The sequence below is a fragment of the Capsicum annuum genome, chromosome 3 (genome assembly GCF_002878395.1).
Source record: "Capsicum annuum cultivar UCD-10X-F1 chromosome 3, UCD10Xv1.1, whole genome shotgun sequence".
Lineage (NCBI taxonomy): Eukaryota > Viridiplantae > Streptophyta > Magnoliopsida > Solanales > Solanaceae > Capsicum > Capsicum annuum.
In genome coordinates this window covers 5,254,541-5,279,094 of record NC_061113.1, presented here as the reverse complement: position 1 = coordinate 5,279,094, position 24,554 = coordinate 5,254,541, and the positions used below count along the sequence as shown (strand labels likewise).

Here is a 24,554-nt window from a genome sequence, read left to right as displayed (position 1 = left end):
TTGAGTTAAGAACATAATTTTCAGATTGTTCAATCAAGAAAGTTATCTTGATGATGATGGTTTGACATTGAATGTCTTCGATAAATAGCTAAACCATCGCTAATGAGAATAAAAACTTCATGTGTTAATCTGAAATATGATATGTTGCATACAATAACACTTATATGCATTAGACCAATAAATTATGATTATTCCCCCTCCCCCTCAATTGGTTCAACGTCATGAACCAACTATTCCATCTAATAGTTTTGATGTGCGGTATACGATTAATGAATATACCATGATGTACAAAGATGGATTCCTCAAAGAAGATAAAGGATGTATGTTAGTTTTCCTAACATAAGAGGTAGATTATAAGCGTTATGAAATATGTTAGGAATTATCACCATATCATCATCCAAAAGATAATTCAAGTCAAATGTTGAAAGCATCTCATATTAAGCGCAAGTGCTCTTATTTTGTGTTCCCAAGGACAAAGTCTATGCATGCGTGAAGCGTGTTAGACTGATCGGTTCCAAATGAAATAGTCCTTGAAAAATAATGAGCAAATAATCATCATAAGAAGGCAATGAACTCTTGAAGAGCCTACGACATAACACTTCATGAAACCTTATCTAAGGTTCATGTGCCTGAAAAAAATGAAGTGATGAGATCTCAAAATGTTATGTCGCATTGTGAACTGATACAAAAGATATATCATCAATATCTTTGACACAATATTCTGAAAGATTACGAGGATCTGAATTCTACGTTTATTTAAGCATGCTGACGTAGAAACATTTATCAAGTGACATGAAATGATGCATTTTGGTAAGCGTAAAACTTATTTGATTTGCAGTCCAGACACTTGAAGATGTCACTCATGAAATGTTGAATATTGTCACTTGACAAAACTTATGTGAAAACTTTTAAGGATTCAAACTGCTTGAAGCATATTAAAGTTTCTGGGAAACTTATTTATAATCCTTATATTGTATAAGCTTATTGCTTGAACATCATTGGAACTCTTGGAGAGTTTTCAAAGCAATATATTATTTGCTGAAATTCGAAATATATCGAATTGGATTGGTTATGAAGTACCATATCTTAGTGCAATTGATACACTCGTGTACCTTGCAAAAACTACAAGACTCAATATAGTCTTTCACTCAATTAGTTAGAAAGGTATATTTCTACGCCTACTAGGAGACATCGACATGAGATAAGATACATGAGTTTATTTTATTTTAAAGATTGCAGTGCCGAACTTACTGGTCATGCTGATGTTGGGTACTCATCTAACCCGCATAAATCTCAGTCTCAAACATAAAATATGTTCACATGTGGAATACTGCCATATCTTGGAGATATACAAAGCAATCTATCGTAGCCACTTCATCGAATCATGCTGAGATAATATCTATTCATGAAGCAAGTTGAGAATATGTATGGTTGAGGTCCATGATACATCTTATTCGAGAAAAATATGGTGTGAAATATGACAATCTACCCACAATTTTATATAGAAATAATTCAGCATACATAACACATCTTAAGGGAGGATTCATAAATGGAGATAGAACGAAGCACGTTTTGCCTAAGCTTTTCTACATACATGAGCTACAAAAGAATGATGATATTAACGTGCAACAGATTCGTTCAATTGACAATGTGACTGATTTATTCACCGATTCTTCTCTAATTACAACTTTTAAAAAAATGGTGCACAAGATCGGGATACAAAAGTTCAAGGATGTTCTCATTAGGGGGAGTTAATACGCTCTGTACTCTTTTTCTCTTATGAGGTTTTGTCCCACTGGGTTTTCCTTGTAAAGTTTTTAATGAGGCAGCCGAAATGCATATTATTAGAGACGTGTATTCTTTTTCCTTCACTAGATTTTTTTCTTACTGGGTTTTTTCTAGTAAGGTTTTAACGAGGCACATTATCTACCAATTAGACATTCAAGGGGGAGTGTTATAAATGTATTTACATTATAGTGAATGTCTATCAAGATCTACTTTGATATCTATTAGGATTTGAAGCATCCGTCTTTCACTCAGACTAGGAGTAAATTTTCCTTATAAATAGAGGGGTTTTGTTCATTGTATTTACAATCTTATGATCTCTCATCCCTCAAGAGAAGAAATAAGAATCACCCTCTCTTCTTTCTCTACTCTTGTTCTTTATTCTTTCTTGCTTTATAACAACCCTTTTTTTTTTAATATATATATAACAGAGATAATCATATGTTGTAAGACAATTTTCACGTAAGCATGTAAATTTCAATTTATTTGACAAGATTTTGGACATTCAAACACTAAGCTAGTTGGTCCTCCCATTAATTACTAAATCAAGTCATAGATTAATCAAATTAGGCTACTACGATTTGCAAATAACAAACATAAGTCATTTATCAACTTCTAATCATGAATTATTCAGAAATTTGACTAGGAAAAATAAGGGCCAGTCAAGGCTGATTTACTTATTTTTTTATTTTTAATCTAGAAGAGCAAGACTATCATATGAAAAGAAAAAAAAAAAAGAAGTAAGTCATCTAGATGCATGGTGATATTAGTTTAATGTTTTGTATTTTTCTTTCCTTTAATTTATATATTTTTTAATCTCAGGATAATCCGCAGCCTCTACAACCACTGTCACAGCCTCTGTCCTTCGGATGAGCACTCTGTGGTGAGCACTTTGTGCGCACTGGGTAAACCCTTCACTGTGTAATAGCCTGAAAACCTCACGATAACCCGCAGCCTCTACAATCTCTGTCACAGCCTCTGTCCTTTGGGTGAGCATTTTGTGCGCACCAATAAACCCTCAACTGTGTAATAGCCTGCAAACCACACAGGGGATGTAAACTGCACTAGGTAAGCCCTGTGCGATAGACTTGACTAAGAAGGCATTAAAGGGGGATCGAACTCGAGTTATTTGTGTGGATAACCACCCTCCAAACCAATTGAGTTATTCCGAAGGACTTTTCCTTTAATATTAATAGTATTGATCCTATAATTTTTTATTTTTTTTTGCTACTGATTATTTTTTGTGTTTTAGTTATCACATTTTTGTATGAATGCTATGTAATGTTTTTTTTTTTAGTATTTATTATGTATTCATTATATTTTTACTTGAGCTTATTAGGATTTTTCGAAAAGCAGTCTCTATAATTCGAAGAGGGATTGTTAGATCTATATCACTAGTTTGTGAATTCAATTAAATAACAAGAGGAAGTTGCTCGAATGGTAAGCATCTTTCACTTTTAATTTTGAGATTGTGAGTTCGAGTCACCGAGACAAATTAAAAATGTAGTTGTTAATCAAAATACCACTGGTTTTTTTTCTTCAAAAATGTTGAATAATTATTTATATCAAATGGTTGTTAAATAATACTAAATTGTATAATTTCTTCTTTCACATGCTGTGGCCAACAGCCAACTTAGAAATTGATATAGCTGTACCTCATTTCCTTTTATTTTTTTCTTTTATGTTAATACACTAATCTAAACTAAAATGAAAACAATTAACTATAGCTACATAAATAGAAGTATACTGGAAGACACATGTAATATATTTAGAGGTCATTTGTTTGGATGAATTAAGAGTCTGAATAAATTTTTACATTATTTATATATTATATGTTTGATTTATCATTTTTAGTTCCTATTTAATTAATTAATATGATATAATTCTTATATCAACGTAATCAACTATTCAGAGTCATAAATGTTGTACAATGTATATATAAATGATTTATAGTCGTTTGATTTGTGAACAAAGTTACTAATTACTACGACATATAAGGATTGAGATATAAAAAATTATTGACTTACTTAGCAAGTTATATATTTTATTAATAATAAATATTTGATATAATACAAATATTATATATACTTCAATTTTAGATTGATCTTAAAGAAAAAGCACAAAAAGTCAAAAAGATAGAAATTAATTTCAAGGAAAACACAAGAAGTCAAAAAGATAGAAATTAATAATATAATATCTTGTTCTTTTAGGTGTTTTGTCACTATAAAACTAACATACGTATAAATTATTCATGGTGAAAAATTGGTATAAAGTAACATCAAATGCAAAATAAATAATACCAAATTTTATATTTAAATTATTTTCTACCCAATGTGGATGGTTCGAAATTTAAAATATGTGTCTAATATGGATGGCTGGGTAGTGTGTACCGTCAAAGTCCTTTTGGCCTAACATTTTCTTTTCTTTTTTTAATTAATTCAATTTTGATGGCCCCAAATGCTCACCACACAAAAAAATATGGATTACAATTTGGTATGGATATTAATAAAGGATAATATACATTGTGTTTACCAAAAAAAAAAATATTTTGCATTCATAATATTCGAAAAATGACCACATATTATAGTTTGACGTAAGCGGTATTATTAAAAAAAAAAAAAAGAAGGCGTAAGCGGTAATAACATTAATCAAAAAAATTAAATTGATTATAGTAATTATTGAAATATACAAATAAGAAAAGATTTTTCTCAAAAAATTCATCAAAATCAAGGAAGCAATTTAAAATTTACAAAAAAGAAGTATTTTCAAGTTGAAAGGTTTAGTTTTTTAATTAATTGTCTTTTTCTTGTTCTCAATCATTAAAAATAATTATGTAGAGATAGTGATTTATAGATGGGAGGGGAAAATTAAAAAAACATATGGACTTCCAAAAAAAAAGTAGTTTATGAAGATATCAATTTTAATTTTAGAATCTTTTAGGTGACTTAATTATTCGTTATGTCTACTTATAAAATAGTTATTATTTCTTTATGTGAATAAATTAAGTTGTAGCTTGATGTCACTTTAAATTAATCACAATTTTTTAACAATGAGTAGCATGCGTAAGAGATATTTGTTAATCTTAGTTTAATTATTTATGCTAATTTCATATGGTCAATTGGTTAATTTTCTTAGCAGTTAAATATTCATCTAGATGAAATTAGTAACAGTTAAATTCCTCACATAAATTATCACTCTTCAAATAGTTTTAATGGGATATGTTTTTTAAAAATAAGTTGATTTCACCTTTGCTCAGTCAATTTTAATTATTATATTCTTCAAAAAGGAAAAAAAAAATCCTCTCCTTAATTATTTTTGTGTGAAAAGAGGATAAAAGTGATTTTCCATTTATCGTAAAATCAAAAGAGATAGCTCCTAGTATCACTAATTTATATGATTTTAAATTCGTCGCAAAATCAAAAGAGATAGCTCCTCGCATCATTAATTTATATGATTTTACATCCGTTGCAAAAATAAAAAGAGCTAGCTTCTCATATCAATAACTTATAACGATTGCGGTGGATTGTCAATAATTCTTCATACTTAATCGAAAGTCTCATATTTGAGTTAGATATAGAGTCACTTTTAATTTAAAAAAAAAACGGTTTATATCTTATAATGAACTTTTCAACATAAATAAAAAATAGTTAAGACTGAGATAGCTTCTCATATAACTAACCTTATATCACCAAAAAATAATTTAGTAAAAATAATCTTACATCCTTAATAAAAAGTTTTGAATTTGATATAATTTCTTTTTGATACGAAATGCTTTACCATACCCTTCATAGTAGAACTAAATTCTTAATCAAAAGTTTCAAATTTAAACTGAAAATAAAATTACTTTGATATAAAATGCTTTACCCTTCGTATAATAAAACTGCAATGAGTTGTGGTGCAGTGAATGAGGCTACTGCATCCTTAATCAGAGGTCAGGGTATAGAGAAAACTCTGTTGGGCCACTTTAATGGTCCTGCAACGCGCGATTCGGATTAGTCGGACTCCAATACGGACATCGAACACCGGATAAGAAACAAAAAAAACTGCAATCTAAATAAAAAATTTCGAATTTGAACTGAATATATAATCACTTTTGATGCAAAATATTTTACCCTTCTTAATAATTTTTTTTGGCATGAATTTAAATTAGCCAAATTCTAATATAATATCACATACTAATTTGAAAGCAAAAGAAAAAAACCCCCAAAAACAAAACATCACTATCCTATCCAATTAAAAATTCTAAATCCATCTTCCCTTTTTGTTTCTGCAATCATCTTTTCTCTCTCTACACATCAAGAAAGTGTAATTTAATATAGCAGAGAACCCATTTTACACATAACAAGAAAGTGAGTAGTATATAATTTCTTTCATAAAAATACACTTGGCAACTGCAGCAACTCCTGGTTTACAGGTGTGTTGGATCCTCTCCATACTCAACACCTTTCCCCCACACACACAAAAAAAAGTGGGTATACAAAAAAGAAGAAGAAAAAATAGCAATAAAACCCAAGAAGGAAAAACCCCAAATAATAATCTTGGATTATTTCATTTTACATTTTGTCAAATTTGGATTTTGGGGTATCCCAAAAAGGTAAAAAGATCCAATCTTTATGAATTTTGTAGTGTAGTTGAAGAGGAGATTAGTGGATTGGTTACTTGTTGGGGATTTTGCTAGAAGAATTGAACCCAAGTTTGTATTTTTTTGCCTCTTGTTTTGTTTTAGCTTAAGGTGGTGTTTGGTTGTTGTGCTGAAAAAACAAGAGATTTTGGTGTTTTGGATTTTGAGGGACTTTTGATTGGTGAAAGATTGAATTTTGTTTGTGTTGGCTCAGGGGGCTGTTTGGTTGTTGTGCTGAAAGGGCAAGAGAGTTTGGTGTTTTGTGTGTATGGGAATTTGGTAGGTGATTAAAGATTGAGTTTTGTTTGTTCTGGCTCAAGGGACTGTTTGGTTTTGAGCTGAAGAGTAAGAGAGAAATTTTTGGTGTTTTGTGTATTTGAGAGTTTGATGAATGGTTTTGAGGGTCTTTTGATTAGAGAAAGATTGGATTTTGAGTGCTTAAGGGTCTGTTTGGTGTTGTGCTGAAGAGACAGAAGAGAGAAATTTTGGCGTTTTGTGTATATGGGAGTTTGGTGAATGGTTTTGAGGGTCTTTTGATTAGAGAAAGATTGGATTTTGAGTGCTTAAGGGTCTGTTTGGTGTTGTGCTGAAGAGACAGAAGAGAGAAATTTTGGCGTTTTGTGTATATGGGAGTTTGGTGAATGGTTTTGAGGGTCTTTTGATTAGAGTAAGATTGGATTTTGAGTGCTTAAGGGTCTGTTTGGTGTTGTGCTGAAGAGACAATAGAAAAATTTTGGTGTTTTGAGGGTCTTTTGATTGGAGAAAGATTGGATTTTGAAAGGTTTATATAGAGTTGTTAGTATAAAAATGGTGAGTGGTACTTTGTTTCATTATAGAAAGAACTCATGGCCACCTGAGGAGTATATCACTAAAGCAACTTTGCAATTGGTAAGTTTGTTATCCTGATTCTTGTTATGTAACTACTTTGAGTGTTGTAACTTTGTTTGTAATGAATAAAGTTTTGTTGTTTTATGCCATGGAAAGTTTATGGGGCCAGTTGAATATAATTTGTGGATATATATGCTGAACTTAAAAGACAAAAACTATACTTCACCATGTCATTGAAAATGTTGATAAGTGTTTGAAGTTGAAATGAAGTGATTCATTTTTCTTTCGAATGTCGTTATATTGTTCCTGCAACATAGCTCCATTTGTCTAATTGTCTCTCCTTAACTGCTTGTTATGGTTGTTACATATTGTATTGTATTGTAATGTTGGTAGTTTAAATACAGTATTTGTTTTGATTGTTACTTAAATTTTATGGCATTGTATCGTTAAATTCATAGCTAGGTAATGACTAAAGTCCGATTTTGTCTTTACTTATTACTTAGTAATTCTATTTCATCATTTACGACCTTGATATAGTAGCTCTACTCCGAACCCTACTTTACTTGTAGGTTTATCCTTCAAATTGCTTATATGTGACATAATGAAACGATGGGAAATGATACAATTTGTGACATAGAACAATATAGTATGATACAATAGAACACAATACGATAATTATGAAACTATATGCAGCAACCATCCAAACGGAGTGTTAGTTTCTGTTGTTTTCAACTTTTCTTTGAGGGGGTAGGGGTAGAGGGCGTTGGTATTCCTTTTTATAAGCTGGTGGAAGCTTCCAGCACAGGGACCTTAACTTTGTCCACAAAGAATTCCAAAAGATGGGAAGAAATCACCTTAGTGCTTTTGTCTCGGCTCGGCTGTGCTGGTGTTTTTCCTTTTGTGATGTTCAATTCTTTTATAGTTTTAGTGATCTCTCTTTTGTTTTTCTTGCTGCAGTTCGATTTTGATAGTGCTGCTCCACCATCTCAAGCTTGGAGAAGGAAACTAAACAGCCATGCTAGCAAGTTAAAAGAATTTAGTGTCACATTCAGAGAGGCAATAAAAATGGTATGCAAGTTTATTTTAGGCTTTTAGCACCGTTGGCAGATAGGAAATTCTCCTGGAATCGGACCTGTAGCTTTGTCATGTGATCTTTGTTTGTTTTTTCATTTTTAGGTTCGGCTTGGTATACGTCTATATTCATATGTAAGGGAAGAAGCATCCTATGGAAGGGTAACTTTCTCAATCTCATCTGTTTTATGGTGATCACAAGATAATTTCATCCTTAGAATGAGTCTTGTAAAGTCAAGGGCTTTCAACAAGGTCTTACCATTCTCTTACTTGTGCAGAGAGCTCCAATTGATCCCTTTACACGAGAACGCTGCAAACCATCAGCTTCTCAAGGTGTTCCACTTGGAGGGATGGGGTAAGTGTATAGAGTGTAGACACTGAACAGATGCTGTTCTGCCATATTGGAATTCTTTTATTGATCCGATGAGATATCAAACTTGTTACATCACAGGAGTGGCAGCATATCCAGAGGCTTTAGAGGCGAGTTCAAGCACTTCCAAATTCTTCCTGGAACATGTGAGACTTCTCCAATCATGGCCAATCAGTTCTCAGTAATGCTCTTTCCTTCAACTCTATTTCTTTCAGTAAATTCTTTATTTGGATATTTTGATGCTGTTTTGTGCTTTTACGGTTGAGGAGCACTCGGCATAAGCTCTCAAGATATATGAGCTAGAGCCATGCCACTTTTACCTTTTCTTTTCATAGTAAACAATCAAAAACTCTGGATCAAAAATGAAGCATACTGATCATGCTACATTAAATGTCATTTCTTCATAGGTTCTATACGTATTTGTAAGCATATTTATATCATGTTTTAGCCTAGGGCATTTGTTCAATAGCAAAGTTATAAACATGGGATGTATGGTAGGCATACTTCACGAGTTCGACGCTGATAGAACCAAATCTGTTATTGAAGTGGAGAAGAGTAGAGGAATGGAGCCATCATACACCATGTCTCGGTGTTTAAAGCAACAGATTTCTCTGTTACAGGAAAAATGTATATAATGTTTTATGATCATTCTTTTTTTGAGAAGGAATGTTTTATGATCATTCTTTTGAAAGGAATTGTTAACTCTTTTCATGGATAGACTTGAAATTTAGTGTTAAATACTTTCCGTCAGTAAAATAACAAACTTTATTAGAAAAATCAGCCAAGAGAAGAGAATAAATGGGTTATCTGATGATAATTAAACGGAAAAGAGTCAGAAATGCCCGTAGACTTTAAAACGTCCTCCTTCCACCTTTTGTATCCCACTTTCCAATAGTCATTTAGTTTTAGGATTAAAACTGTTCTATCCTTTAATGAAATTAGGACATGTCATTGGTGGGTCTTTTAATTAAACAACTGGTGTTAATTCAAGATTCCGTTGCAGATTTACAAGTTGGGGTGAGCCAATTCAGTAGGTTTTCTAGAGCGGATATATGCATTTGAGAGAGTTAACATTTCTCTGTATCATGATATGCTTAAGTTACTGCCAGCTTTCCCTCTAGTAAAAGATTAGCTCTTATCCTCTTTCTGTGTCTAGGGATGCTTGGGGTGTGAGTTAAGCATATGTTGATTGCTCTTTATTTCGATTGAGTGTCGGTACTTTTGGAGTATAGGGGTGATTTTGACGGCAGGGAACTTAGGGAACTAAAGATGGTTTGCTTAAGTTGGTGCATCCTTTGAGGACGTGGACCATATTTTGCTTCATTGCAAGTTAGTCATGAGGTTATGGGGGACCTCTTTAAATGGTTCGGCGTTCTTGGGCAATGCCGAGATCCTTAGAGGAGTTGATGTTCAGCTGGAATAGCGGAGCTGTGAAGAAGACACAAAGCTTGGACTGTTACTCTTGCTTTAATGTGGGTCATTTGGAAATAGAGAAATAGGAGAGCTTTTGAAGGCGTGGAGATGAGCTTCGCTGAATTCAGTAGTAGTCTCCGATCCCTTGTAGATTTTTGGTGCACCCATGTAGTTTCCTGTTTGTATAGGGGATTGAGTTTCTTTTGGAGAGAACCATATTTTGTAAGTTTCTCGTTTTGCTTATACCTCTGGTATATAGCCAAGATGACCTTGTCATTATCATTGAAACATTTTTCCTGATAAAAAAGAAGTTATAACAAGGCTTGTGATTTGTTGCTTGGGAAGACTATTTTTGGTCTTGGATGTGTGATTAAAGCAATTAAGTTTTCATGATTCCTTGTGTTGGAATATGACGGGAATGCTTAGTTTTATCATGATTCTTCTTTAATAATGCAGATTTTCATATCCCGGGATGGAGGAAAGAAAAAGTATGCTTCCGTTTTGTCTCCAGGAGAACATGAAGGGCTAGGGTAAGGAACTAAGTTTCTTAGGACTAATTTCAACTTCATGCCAACTGCTTGCAGATTTCTTCTTCTTCTTTTATTATTATTATTATTATTATTATTATAAATTATAGTTTTTTTTCCGGTGAGTGGTTTGTGGGGGTGGGTGTTATGTTTTTACCTTAGCATTCATCTTCCTTCTATTTCTGATATAATTGTTCCATTTCGTGCATTCAGTAGCCACATCAGTAGAACCTTCAAATTAAGTAAAAAAAAATTTCTAGTTCGATCACGCAGCGAAAAATCTGGAGTCTTCTGTCGTGATATAGAGAAAGTTTAACAGCTGATGGATGACCAACTTGCTGAAATTTGTCTCAAAGATGGGAAAAGAAAAAATTCCCTTCGTAGAAATACTGTTGCTACTCTTCATACACAACTTATTCAAATATAACCGGGGCTACACTTATGTTAGGTTCTAGTAGCTTTTGTGCTAATGCATACAGGAGGTCTACTGTGTTTAAATGAAGTGTGAATTGATTTGTTTATGATGAAGTGAATGTGCTTCCACTTGTTAAATTCGTTCCGACACACACTGCCTTGATACCTGAATTCCATTTACATTTTAAGAGAGAATAGAGAAAAAGGAAAAGGTAAAATGCGAAAATTTTCATGGCTATGTGGTGTCCATCTTACAGGAAGGCTAGTGATCATGGTATATCATCATGGGGCTGGAATCTGAGTGGACAGCATTCTACATATCATGCACTCTTTCCTCGGGCTTGGACAATATATGATGGTACCGTACTTATAGACGAGTATTAATTTATCTGATTTGACTTCAGTTTCTAGAGATGTCATTTAGATTTTTCTTTCATATTCAGGTGAACCAGATCCAGAACTGAAAATTTCTTGTCGGCAAATATCACCGTTCATCCCAAATGACTACAGCGAGAGCAGTCTTCCTACATCAGTTTTTGTTTACACTGTATGTGTACTTGTTCTGCTAAAATGCTGCTTTTCGTTCTCTCGAACGGGCTGATACTTTGATATAATGAAGTAACTGTCATTTAATGACTTACCAAAGAAACCTCTTTTCTTAAGAAAGAAAAAAAATGTCATGATGCATGAATTCCCTTTTCCCCTGTAATATAATTCATACATCTGTTGCATGATCTCATATGTAACACAATCGTAGTGGATGCTAAATGCACCTTTGCAGCATGAATTATCATGTATGAAGATCTTGTATTTTGGTAGAACAAGAAGTCATGTGAATGGTTCAAACAGATTTTCATCCAAAAAAAAATAGTTCATATGGATCAATATTTTCATAAGTGCTATTTTCAATGCTCAGATACATAAAAAAACCATAATGATTATTTTTGTGTTCTATATCATTAACTGTTTCTCTTTGCAAGGAAGTCAATTGTGTTATTTAAGGAAAGTAGCAAATTTGTCTCTTGTTTCAGGACATTCTTAGATCCATTAAATTTAACATGCAGACATGCTCAACTCCAATTCAAAACGTCGGAAGTTAATTGGAAATTAATAAAGTGATAATACCTAATATCAGCATTAAGTTTGATCCGAGGTACTTGGTTGACTGCTCCTCTTGTGTGCTTTTAAGCGTTTATCTTTTCTCTTTTGTAGTTGGTGAACACTGGGAAGGAAAGGGCACAAGTCAGCCTTCTTTTTACATGGGCGGTAAGTGGCTCCACTGGTCTGGTTGTTTCTATTGTGTCTTCAGTAAAAGACTATGGGATTATTCAATATTCAGTCACAATTATTTGTTTTGTACAGAATTCAATTGGAGGTGTCTCGCATCTATCAGGAGATCATGTGAACGAACCATTTATGTGAGTATTTCATCAATCTCAATTATCTTCCATCTACTTGTGGTTTGGCAATTGATTTCCAACTCTTCTCTTCTTTTTCTTCCTTTTGACAGAGGTGAAGATGGAGTCTCTGGCGTACTCCTACATCACAAGCAAGTCATCAAACCTTATTAGCTAGATATGACGGTTGGTTTGCAGATGTTCCTTGGTATTTTCAGTTTTGTAGTTGGTGAAAGTCGAGGAAAGGCTGTGACTGAAGAACTGAAAAAGAAAATTGTTCTTCTCTAGAGGTCAACAGTTATAAAAACAACTTCTAGAGAGACACTACATATGTCTTTCCTCTTGAATACTTATGATTAGAGTAGTCAAGCAAACAAAATATCTAGGATTACGTTGGAGAGTAATGTTTCATAGCACAATCAAAGTATCTTTCTAAACCTGGGATCTCAAGTCTTTAGTCTTTACTGCTCCCTTCTCTAGAACTACAGAGCTGCTGTTGAAACAGTAATGAATTGGCCTAAATCTTCCAGTCATTATATAATAATCATCCATTATTCTCTTTTATGTATTAACTTTTGACGATTAGAGAATGCTTATTGGCTTTGGATTAGACAATTTTCCTCTGTTTTAACCATATGAGATATGAGGGACGTCAAAAACTCTCATTGGAACACTTACTTTAATGAGCCAGTCATCCACTGTGAGGCTTGAAGCGCATTACTTGAGCTCAAAGCGGCAAGTGGATGTCTGTACAGTTTTATTCAACTAATCCATGTGCCAGACTGAACTTTGGGTAGAGCAAAGGTTAAAAGAATAAGCTTATATTTTGTTTCTGGTTTTGGCAAGCTACTGTTTTTGATATTGCATATTATTGTACTATTGTGATTTGCTGGCTTTCTGCCTTTGATGTTCGGGAGTTGCACTTAGATGGGGAGAAGACAAGATTTAAACTTCTAACATGGTATTAACTGCTACTTGCAGTTATTGACCTTTTCTGGTGTGTCCCTCTTGGGCTAATGACATCCTTGGTCATTGAAAAACTATAAGTGGCTTTTGTTCTATGCATCATGGTTGAGGTTTTATTCTCTTTTGTGGACCCAGATCTATGATTTGAAATTTTGAGCGTCATGCTGACAGACCTATTGTTGTCTGGATTGCAGGACAAAAGAAAACCCTCCTGTTACTTTTGCTGTAGCTGCATGTGAAACTCAGAATGTTAGCATTACTGTTTTACCATGTTTCGGTCTGACAGAGGGAAGCTGTGTAACAGCAAAGGATATGTGGGGTAAAATGGTGCAGGTAATAGCTTAAACTATGTTCTGATAATTCAAACTTTCCTGGGATTTTACCTTGAATTGATGGTCCATTTTTGTCCTTTCTTTTTATCCGATCTGGAGACAAGTCCTGCATCAATCCATAAAATTTCTGCAGCAGGAGTTCTATTTGGGTATTACTAGATATGTTTCTCATTGCTGCCTTATCTTTTTTTAAGGATGGGCACTTTGATCGAGAGAACTTCAGCAAAGGACCAAGCATGCCATCATCACTTGGGGAGACATATTGTGCTGCTGTTTCTGCATCTGCATGGGTTGAGCCACATGGAAAATGTACTGTGGCATTTGCTGTTTCGTGGTCATCTCCTCAAGTTAGATTCATGAAAGGAATGTCATACTATCGGTAATATTTCATGCATGGATTACCCTTCTTGAATGTTGGACGTACACTCGAATACTTGATTGTGGTCCTATAATGTTAAAATTTAGGTTTTTTGTGACTAATGCAATTTTACCTTTTCTAAGAACAGAATTATTTTATTATGAACGTGTTCAGTATAATGTTTAACCGTCACCTTATCCTCAAAAATGTAAAAACAGAAGGGAAGGTCAATAGGAAACAAGAAAGGGATCTCCATCATCATTATATCAGGAGTTTATTCCTTCTCAAAAGTTAAATCAGGAGTTTGTCATATTTTAGAGTCTAGTTTGTCAAGATATCATATTTTATAGTCAAGTTTGTCAAGGGGTTATTTTTTCCTCGAAGTCCTATCTGTTAGAAGATGCTTGTCTTATTCTTTTTCTTTCTCTATTTTCCTTCTCCTGGTGTGGGGATTTGCCACAGGCGGTACACAAGGTTTTATGGTATCTCAGAAAGGGCTGCTGTAGATTTGGTTCATCATTCATTGACAAGTGAGCTTCTCCTGTTCTGCTTAGGCTCATCTTTGATTTCTTAGTTGTGCTTACTAATTGTTTGCACTATTCTTTTACATTGGTCAGATTATAAGCTATGGGAAGAAGAAATTGAGAAATGGCAAAATCCTATCCTTAATGATGATAAGCTACCGGAATGGTTAGTTTTGATAGAGTTTTTGCAATTGTTTTGAAATAGCATTATACTTTTGTTTTGTGTTAGCTATCATTACGAGCATAAGCATTTTTGAGAATGGAAGGTTAGAATAAAATTAACACGTAAAACTTTGCAATAAAAGCTGTACAGCTTACCAACACTGCATACATCCAATTTAATAGGGCTCAGTGGAAGGAAAAAAATAGGTGACACCAATTAGTTGGGAATTTGTTTTAGTCATGTTAGTACATTTTCTTCAAATCCCAAGCTTGCTAGGACTTCTTTAGCCTTTACAAAATATATAGGTTCTTCTAGTACTTATACTACTTTTATTTTGCGTAATATTGATTCAAGGTGAGTTTAAATGGAGTAACATGATTAGTGAGGATTCATATAGCCAACACCAACTTGTTTGGAAATGAGACGTAGTTATAATTTTATTATTTTTATACCAGTCTTTTCTCTCTTTCCTCTAGCTATTGGCAGCTTCTGTAATTTTTGCTGCTATTTACATAGTTCATGTTTCACTGTTTTGCTTTGGACGTTTTTGAGAGTTGTATCTGAATATTACTACTTTATACGCTCTGTTCACATGACGGTTGAAATTTGTATGGTGTGAGTGCTGATATTACGACACTGAATTTTACAGGTACAAGTTTACGCTATTTAACGAGCTGTATTTTCTGGTGGCTGGTGGAACAGTATGGATTGGTATTCATCATCTCTTTTTTTTTTTTCCAATTCAACACTTACTATTGTCTTGAATTCTTGAACGAATCTTGAGTTATAAGTGCTATATTGAATCTATCATATTGCCGCTTGAAACACCTATTGGATCTAAATGGATATTGAGTGTGATTCCTAGACAGCACAGTTGAGTAGAGGTTTTTGTGGGTTGAAGGGATTTATATGATAGCTTTTGCTGCTCTCTTTTGTTATTCTGTTGAGCCCTGAATGCCATACTTCTATAAGTCTGCACCAGCCTACTAGGTAGTTTGTGGGGCTCCAGGCTGAGTGGCAAATGCACTCCGAGTCTCTCAAAGTCTTTCCATCAGAGAGGATAAGGAAGAATGATTTAAAAATCTTTGTTCTTTTATGGATAATCGGATAGTTATAGCATAGCAGTTGACAGAATTTTGTGACATTTTCTTAGTCTCCTGTATTTTCCTCCATTACTTCAATCCCTTTCCATAATGGAGTTACTAAAGTCTAACGACATACTTTGTAAGTTGAAGTTTACATGTTTACCTTGAGTGGAAGGTCCCCATAGCAAGTCTCTATCTCTTAATTCTAGTCTAGCATATGCTGTCCTTAAAATGTCACAATGTTATTGTACTTGGCTGAATCCAGATGTCGCGATAAAAGCTCTGCCAGATTCGTATTGAGTAAATACGTCAAATACACAATTTCATGTGAGAGAGTTGGGTTTATCACTCATCTGTTGCCTGATACTACCTATTCAACATATTGCTCTTTATTCTATTAATCCTTTGAATCATTCTGTGTTTATCTTTTCTTTACTCGCACTTTTGTAGACTCTGGGATTCCTTCTTCAGATTCAGTTAGTACGAGAACGAGGCCGAGTAAGGAAGTCAAAGTAACTAAAGTCAAATCGAATAAAAATGGTGTACAAGTGGAGAAGGCTGCATATAATGGTTATGGGGAAGACAATCATTTCTCAAGTTCTGATAAGTTTTCAGGGTCAGTTAGTGACAGTGATGATGTGGGTAGGTTTCTATACTTGGAAGGCGTAGAATATATTATGTGGTGTACATATGATGTGCACTTCTATGCCTCGTTTGCACTTCTTGCTTTATTTCCTAAAATTGAGCTCAGCATTCAAAGGGAATTTGCTAAAGCTGTCTTATGTGAAGATGGAAGAAAAGTGAAATTTCTGGCAGACGGTAATTGGGGAATACGGAAGGCCAGGGGGGCTATTCCTCATGATCTTGGAATGCATGATCCTTGGCATGAAATGAATGCCTATAACATACATGATACTAGTAGATGGAAGGACCTCAATCCAAAATTTGTGCTTCAGGTCTATAGGGACTTCGCAGCAACTGGCGATTTTTCCTTTGCTACAGACGTCTGGCCTTCTGTATGTGCTGCAATTGAGTATATGGATCAATTTGATCGTGACAATGATTGTCTAATTGAAAATGATGGTTTCCCTGATCAAACATATGATACATGGACGGTTCATGGAATCAGTGCTTACTGTGGTGGTTTATGGCTTGCTGCTCTTCAAGCTGCGGCTGCAATGGCCATGCATGTGGGCGACTATGCCTTCGCAGAAAAATGCAAAGGCAAATTGATAAAAGCCAAGACAGTATATGAGGAAAAACTATGGAACGGCTCATATTTTAACTATGACAGTGGATCTAGTAGTAACAGTAAGTCAATCCAGGCTGATCAGCTAGCTGGACAGTGGTATATGGCATCGTCTGGCTTGCCTGATCTCTTTGATGGTGTAAAGATCAAGAGTACTCTTCAAAAAATTTATGACTTCAATGTCATGAAAGTTCGTGGAGGCAGAATGGGTGCAGTAAATGGAATGCATCCAAATGGAAAGGTAGACGAGACTTGCATGCAATCCCGTGAGATATGGACTGGTGTCACATATGGCGTGGCTGCTACCATGCTTCATGCTGGTATGGAGGAGCAGGCATTCACTACAGCTGAAGGCATATTCACCGCAGGCTGGTCAGAGGATGGCTTTGGGTACGTCACTCTTATCAATTTTCCCTTGTATCGTTTGGTGACTTTGCTTGATAAATAGCTGGACGATATAAAGTAAATATTAGGCAACTCCCTGAAAACAATCACGCCCCTTTAGCTGAAATAACTTTGCTGCTCCTGTTTATCGAATGACATCAGGACTCGGACGCCTAAATGTTTGAAGCATAGGATACACTGCTTTAAGAAGTGATTTTAAGTACTATACATAATTCGCTAGCCATAAAATGGGAAGATGTTCAAATCCCGGAAACGTTAATAGAACAGTATACATGAATAAAAAAATGAGCTAGCCAGAAAATGTGACTTGTATATGCCCATCTTCTAGACCAATATTCCCATCAAATGGTTTATTTTTGTTTTAGAATTTAAGTTTCCGTATTTATTTCTTGCAATTAGTATACCCCAATTTTAAATACTTAAAATAATGTTTTGCCTCCTATATTTCTTTGTCGATGAATAGTTGGTCCGTTGATGAAAGAACTTAAAAAGTGCAAAAACAAATAGGGACACCGTCATCTGGTGTCGCACTGGAATCCCAGCAACCAAAATAATTCCTACATCCCGTTCATCTTTGAGATACCTGGTATCCATGCTTTATATATAGTCCGGCCTGAGCATGACGAACAACAGAAGCTTTTGAAAAGCATTGTTTTCATCGTCTCTTTAGTCATATACACTTAAAAGGTGTTTATCCCATGAACTGTGGAATTGTAGTATTGGAGATAAATTATTGTCTACCTTACTTCGAGCGCTTTTCACCGTGTTAAGCATATCTATTTTTGGTCTGTGATTAACTTGCCAACATAGAAACAATAGAATTTGCCTAGTTTTTGCTCTTTGCTTTAGGTTTCTTCTGTGTCTTTCATCTTTCCATCTTATCATGCAGATACGCATTTCAAACACCCGAAGGTTGGACCATCGATGGACATTTTCGATCTCTGATATATATGAGGCCCCTTTCAATTTGGGGCATGCAGTGGGCGCTATCGATGCCTAAGACAGTCCTTGATGCTCCTAAGATCAATATAATGGACAGAATTCAAGTGACCCCCTACACTCCTCAGGAGACTTGTGTCCGGAAAATAGCCGAAAAAGCAAAATGCTGTAACAGTAGAATCTTCAGCTGTACTTGCTGAGTCCATTCAGTTCTTAGTTTTTAACCTTCTGTAGAAATTCATTCCTTTCTTCCGCGTCTAGAGGGACCGCGAAAAGTGGCTGTCTAGACTTCGATAGAGAGATAATTACGAAAGTTAGTATGGGAATTTGGTTCCATATCGATGAGTTTTTAACTTTGTCACTCGTCGTCTTTCGTGTATATTGCAAGATATATGTAATTTCTTGTTGAAGTGGTTCATAGGTGAAACCGAGTTTTTGGGTATTGGATTGCACACACATTACCCTCACCAGATTCCTCAGACTCCACTTTGTGGGACTCCATTGGGTATGTTGTTGTTGTTGATAGAGACGGGTTCAAAGTGGACCGATGTGGACTTGTTTAGGACTGAGGCGCAGTAGTTGTCGCCGCGTTTTAAGCTTTTTACTTCTTTGTATCATGAATTCATTCCATCTGAGAACTACAATTATAAAATTGAAACTTAGAAGAAATTGACCAAACTAACTTAGGAAGGTACAAATCATTTGGATGGCTAATTATTAGCCATGTCCATTTAATTGTGTAGGGAAAATGACCATATATTTTGTAGAGTTGCAATCAAATTCAAACATTAATACTTCTTTTTCTTTAAAGAAGTTGTTATGGTCCCCTTCACCACCATTAATACCCCACAAGTTTCATGATTTGGTAGTTGAATTCAAAGTGGTTATATATTTTCAAACAATGAGTCTTCTATTGGTATTTTTATTTTTGGTTTCTCATTCGGAGTCTGGTACATACATTGAAGTTTGATTAATATGTGCGAATTAATATGGATTCTCACGTATAGGGCTTATTCGGAAAAGCGCTCTCGGTCAAATATCTTTCCCATGGTCCCATGATTTGGTAGTTGAATTCAAAGTGGCTAATCCCATGGTCCCATGATTTGGTAGTTGAATTCAAAGTGGCTAATGTAAACAATGAGTCTTTGATTAGTTTTGGTTTTTCATTCATGGTCCCATGATTTGGTAGTTGAATTCAAAGTGGCTAATCCCATGGTCCCATGATTTGGTAGTTGAATTCAAAGTGGCTAATGTAAACAATGAGTCTTTGATTAGTTTTGGTTTTTCATTCAGTATTCTATCTGATACTCGCATTGAAGCTCGATTAATTTGGATTGTGCCGCGTAAGATTCATTCGGGGGAAAGCGCTCTAACAAAGCTCGATCAAGAGAAACAACCTCATCTACTGCACGACTACCAAATCCTTTGGTAGTCAAAAATAAATAGCTAAAGTTTGGTAGTCAAAAATAAATAGCTAAAGTTTGATATCTGTTTAAAAAGTGGTCAGTCGGATATACTATTTTCACTTTATATCCTTTTTGGGTCATTTTGCCCCACGTTGTTCAGATACAGTCCATATACAATACTGATACGGTTTTCAACTTGGGTCGTTCAGCCCTTTTAAAAATATTTCAGTTTTTTTTTCCTATAAATTTTTTTAACTGAATTTTTTTTTATTGTTTAGATATAATAATTAAATATAATTATATCAAAATGATATAATTGTTATATAGAGTATGTATCTATATAAGATATATGTATAGAAATTGTATAGTTCTATCAAATATGTATATGTATAAAATGTATATAAAATGTATCTAGTTAAGGTTGTGTTTTTAGATTCTCATGGAACTTTTATAATTATTATTATATTTTTAATATAACTTTTCAATTTTATTTTATTTATTATAATGATAGTATATATGATTTGAGCTTAAATGAATAAAAAAAAAGGATCACAGAGCTCGATCTCATTAGCTGAGTTCAGAGCTAATTACGTCCTCTCTCATAAATTTTCAATATAAATTTTCAATACTATATAATATTTCATTAAAAAGTGAGATCGATGAATACATTGTATAGTCGCGATACATAAATAAGTAACTTTTTAAATACATGGAAATACATATTAATGCATCCTCATGCATGATTAAAGTGTCTAGATACATGGTCTAGTCTCATACATAATTATATATTTGAATTTAGTCGCATGTATCTGAGAATTACAACATATATTCACGTGGTTACATCATGCATCCAAGGGCTACGACATGTATTTAAATGTTGCATTGTGTACAGAGGCGGAACCAGGATTTCAACGAAGCGGGTTTCATATTCAAAGAAAACTTAGGATTTCAACTAAGAGGTTTCATATTCAAAGAAAACTTAGTCGAAGGGGGTTCAACACCTACTATAATCACATAAAAAATAATTTTAATTATGTATAAATAATATATTTTTTCTTGGAGGGGTTCGGCCGAACACCGAACAAATAGCTGGCTCCGCCCCTGATCGTGTATCCGTGTTGTTACAACATGGATGTACCCGCGTATTATTTGTTTTTTTTTTTAAAGAAAAAATATATAGTCAATTCCGGTTCCTTTAACAAAAATAGTAAATAAATATCCTGACCTTAGATATTCCATAGCTGAACCGGTCCTTACCGGTTCATACAATTTGTATAAATACTACACTATATAGGAGCAATTGCCAATTAAAATTCTCCGGCGTCTACTCCGGCGATAATCTACCGGCAAAAATTTCCGACCGGCAGCCAATTTTAAAGAGGTTGATAGTCTTTAATTAATTTTATTTATGAATTTTTAGTACTGTTATTGAGCTTTTTTTTGGGTTTTGAGGGTTTTTTGATTAATTGTTACAAAAATTTATTTGACATTTTTACCCCGTTAATCCTGTTGAAAATGATTGTATTGAATTTTAACTCCTCAGATTTCGATCCGAGGAGTTTGAATATTTGTTTATTTTTGATAATTGTGGTGTTGTTGGAAGAGAATTTATTTGAGTTTGATTTGACAGTTTTGTTTTTTGTTATCGAAAGTACAGAAAATTGTGTTTCGGAAAAATAATAGTAATATCTTGTTTTGAATTTTTTTTTTTTGTTCCATTTTTGTTTGGAATGAGTAGGGAGTAACTGATAAAGTTGTTGTCATGTGACCAAGTGGTCACGCGTTCAAGCCGTGCCTCTTGCGGGGATGTAGGGTAGGACTGTGTACAATAAAGCCCCGTGCATAATTGAAGCTTTAGTGCACTGAGCTGCCCCTTTGTTCCATTTTTGTTTGACGTATTTAGTGATTATAGACCAAAACAAATTTTTCCTGTTGACTAAGAATATAAATAATATTTTTGAGAAAGAAATAATATTAACTTTATTTGAAAATAATAAGAAGTCAAGCCCAGCTATGCAATTCACACACGTATCTCTACATCTTTTAGGTATATAAGAATTATCAAATGACCCTTTTTTTAGTTTCAAGAACACTTTTTGCTATTCAGAAATTTTCAAGAGCTACTATTTGAGCTGAAAGATATCAACGTTACTGATATTTTTTGCTTCCTACTCACAAAGGTATTCGAATATGTGATTCATTTCTATACTTTGTTGCTAAGAATCTTGGCATGATATCCTGAACACCACGGTTATCAAAAAAAGAAGAAAAAAATCTTGGCATGTTATAAGAACCAAAGGGTGCAAGAAAATTAAAAGCAGATCTAGTAGTGTTTTAAGGTGTTATTTATGAGTTATGTACAAATTAGTTGCCTCTTGAGCCGAGGACATGATCTTAGATAGGAGGTGTGGCAGATGCGATTTAGGGTAGAAGGTTAGTAGGAGTGGTAGCACTGTAGTTTCTTATTCTTGGATTTGTGGTTGATATATGTTGTTTCGGGTAGGTCGGTTGTAATATTACGTAGTGGTAGTATTATTCTGTTACTATCTAATGTTGTGTTACTCCCTGTTGTCTTTGGTACCTCTATTACATCTTTCTCTAGATTATTTTGTGTCTTGAGCCAAGGGTCACCTTACCTTTGGAGTAGTGGTGCGGATTGCGTACACTCTACCCTCCCTAGACCCCACTTTGTGGGAATATACTTATGTTGTTGTTGTTGCTGTTGTTGCCTCTTGGGCCGGGGGGTCTAGCGAAAACAACTTCTCTATCTCACCTATGAAGTAGAGGTAACACTCTACCCTCCCCAGACCTCACTTTGTTGAACTACACTTGGTATGTTGTTCTTACAAACTAGTTGCCTCTTTATCATTTTAGGCATCTTTAAGTTAATGGGTCGTTTCAAATATCGGGGTTTATGAACTCCTTGCTTTGAAGAGGTAAGCTTCTTTTGGTAGTACCCATTATTTATCACAAGGTTCTCTTAATTTCCACTTCTTCTTTCTGACTACCTGGTAATAATATATGAAAGAAATGGTGATTTTTTACTGAATTGTGGTACTTTTCCCTTTGTGGATTTTGTGTGTACAGACTTGTAATCATGGCTAGGAAGATGCTGATTGATGGAGAGTTAGGCAAACCTAGTGAGGAAGAAGTGCACTATGACTTTGATTTATTCGTAATAGGTGCTGGAAGTGGTGGGGTTCGAGCTAGTCGGTTTTCAGCCCAATATGGAGCTAAGGTATATAGTGTTTCTGCCATTTGCTTATGATTAATATTCATTTCAATCTAATGTGTCCAGCAGTTAGGTCGAAGCAATGGGCTGGAGTTTTTGGAATCTTTCTGTTCAACTGTAGCTTTAAAGTTGCTTGAAAGGGATGAGTTTCCATTGGTTGTTTTGATGGATAAGACAAGTCGAGATATGCAGCAAAGATAATAAAAGCTTGTTTATGGTTTCATTTATTGGTCTTAGCGTCTTTGTGATTTCATGAGGGGTGAATTCCCATACACGTTGAACAACAGCGACAAGCTGGATAAATACCTGTGCCAAGATACCTTGTTCCATTATTTGTTGATTGAGTGGTCTCTTCTAGACTGGTTGGACTAGATAATTAGTGTCCATTTTGTAAGTCATGATTATTCTATCTAGATGGTATTTAAAGACTTTCTTTGCAGAACTCAGTTCAACAAAACTTTAAGACTAGAATGATCTAGTCATGGAATGGTAGATGGTGAAACCATTATAATCAACTATTGATAAATATAGGATATAGTATCTTTAGGATCTTATGTCATTCTGATGGCTTTATGTCTTGAATAACATTAACTGAAGCAACTTTTAAGCAACATGCTTGATTATGCCATTTGAGGTTTTTGTTTTCTCTCTTTCTCAATTCCTGCTGGGATACGTTATAATATGCTGGAACATGTTTCTGTTGTTCCTTGACTTGTTCTTACCACTCTTTTTTACTTATCTTCTTTTAATCCTTGAAAAAGAACTCTTTCATTTTTCTGTTACACAATAATCTGATATTGGTTTTTGAAGGTTGCAATCTGTGAGCTTCCATTTGATCCTATTGGCTCTGAAGTTAGTGGGGGAGTAGGTGGAACGTAAGTTTATCACTATTTCACTTATAACCTTTTCAGTTGCAGACTATTTTTGTGTATATGGTTTTTATGACTACAATTAAAAATGGACTCGCTTTCTTGATGTCCCATATGTAACCTGTCAAGAATAAAGATTGCTCTTCTTTTTCTTTTTTAAAAAAATTATCATGTGGTAGAAGCATTTGTAGCAGTATGAGATTATACTATCTTCCAGTACCATCCATGCATGTTTTTGAAATAAAAGATAGTGGAACAGCTTATTGGCTTATTCTGCACAATAAAGCAAAATACAATGCCACCACATGAATATCAAATACGTTATCTGCGAGGTATATATATTCCATAGTCTATATAACTCATATGGTAATGTTGATACTTAGTGCGAGTATGTTTTATGGAAGTGACTTTTCAGAGTTTACTTATGTTATACGAAGTTATTTATTTCCAGAAAAAAGTTATTCACTTCTTTATTTATAAATATATCCTCATATATGTTGGTCGTTGAGATTTTCTTCTCCTGTTCCATCGATGTTATGTAATGAGGCTTTGTGATAAAGAGTCCATTTCCCATCAGCTGATAGATTTGTTGTCAAACAA

General features: G+C 34.3%; 2 protein-coding genes across 5 annotated transcripts in view; both read left to right on the top strand.

The window, feature by feature from the left end:
• Window positions 1–6,008: 6,008 nt before the first annotated feature.
• On the top strand, window positions 6,009–18,914 carry LOC107864302 (non-lysosomal glucosylceramidase). Its single transcript, XM_016710629.2, has 18 exons — window positions 6,009–7,294; window positions 8,192–8,302; window positions 8,411–8,467; window positions 8,584–8,660; window positions 8,757–8,856; window positions 10,545–10,618; window positions 11,287–11,387; window positions 11,473–11,576; window positions 12,242–12,295; window positions 12,392–12,447; window positions 12,540–12,578; window positions 13,587–13,725; window positions 13,919–14,103; window positions 14,545–14,612; window positions 14,700–14,772; window positions 15,419–15,480; window positions 16,305–17,493; window positions 18,398–18,914. Exons 1-18 carry the CDS (start codon window positions 7,214–7,216, stop codon window positions 18,645–18,647), a joined length of 2,820 nt encoding a protein of 939 aa, XP_016566115.1. The 5' UTR covers window positions 6,009–7,213; the 3' UTR covers window positions 18,648–18,914.
• Window positions 18,915–20,922: 2,008 nt separating this feature from the next.
• Window positions 20,923–24,554, top strand: part of LOC107864303 (glutathione reductase, chloroplastic) — a 12,597-nt gene continuing 8,965 nt past the window's right edge. The window contains exons 1-4 of one of the 4 annotated variants that reach the window (XM_047408940.1): window positions 20,927–21,234; window positions 22,728–22,789; window positions 22,941–23,091; window positions 23,896–23,960. In XM_047408940.1, coding sequence (XP_047264896.1) covers window positions 22,951–23,091; window positions 23,896–23,960 — 206 coding nt within the window. In that variant the 5' untranslated portion in view covers window positions 20,927–21,234; window positions 22,728–22,789; window positions 22,941–22,950. Of the gene's footprint in view, window positions 21,235–21,834; window positions 22,640–22,727; window positions 22,790–22,940; window positions 23,092–23,895; window positions 23,961–24,554 lie in introns of those variants that run through there. The other 3 variants (XM_047408941.1, XM_016710630.2, XM_047408939.1) reach the window with 3 other exon arrangements.

What these genes read in the sequence shown, in the direction of transcription:
- LOC107864302 (XM_016710629.2), top strand. Translation starts at nt 7,214, where the DNA reads ATGGTGAGTGGTACTTTGTTTCATTATAGAAAGAACTCATGGCCACCT. An exon ending in GGCTTGGACAATATATGATG is followed by an intron (nt 11,388 to 11,472) that starts GTACCGTACTTA and finishes TTTCATATTCAG; the next exon opens with GTGAACCAGATCCAGAACTG. An exon ending in CATCAGTTTTTGTTTACACT is followed by an intron (nt 11,577 to 12,241) that starts GTATGTGTACTT and finishes TCTCTTTTGTAG; the next exon opens with TTGGTGAACACTGGGAAGGA.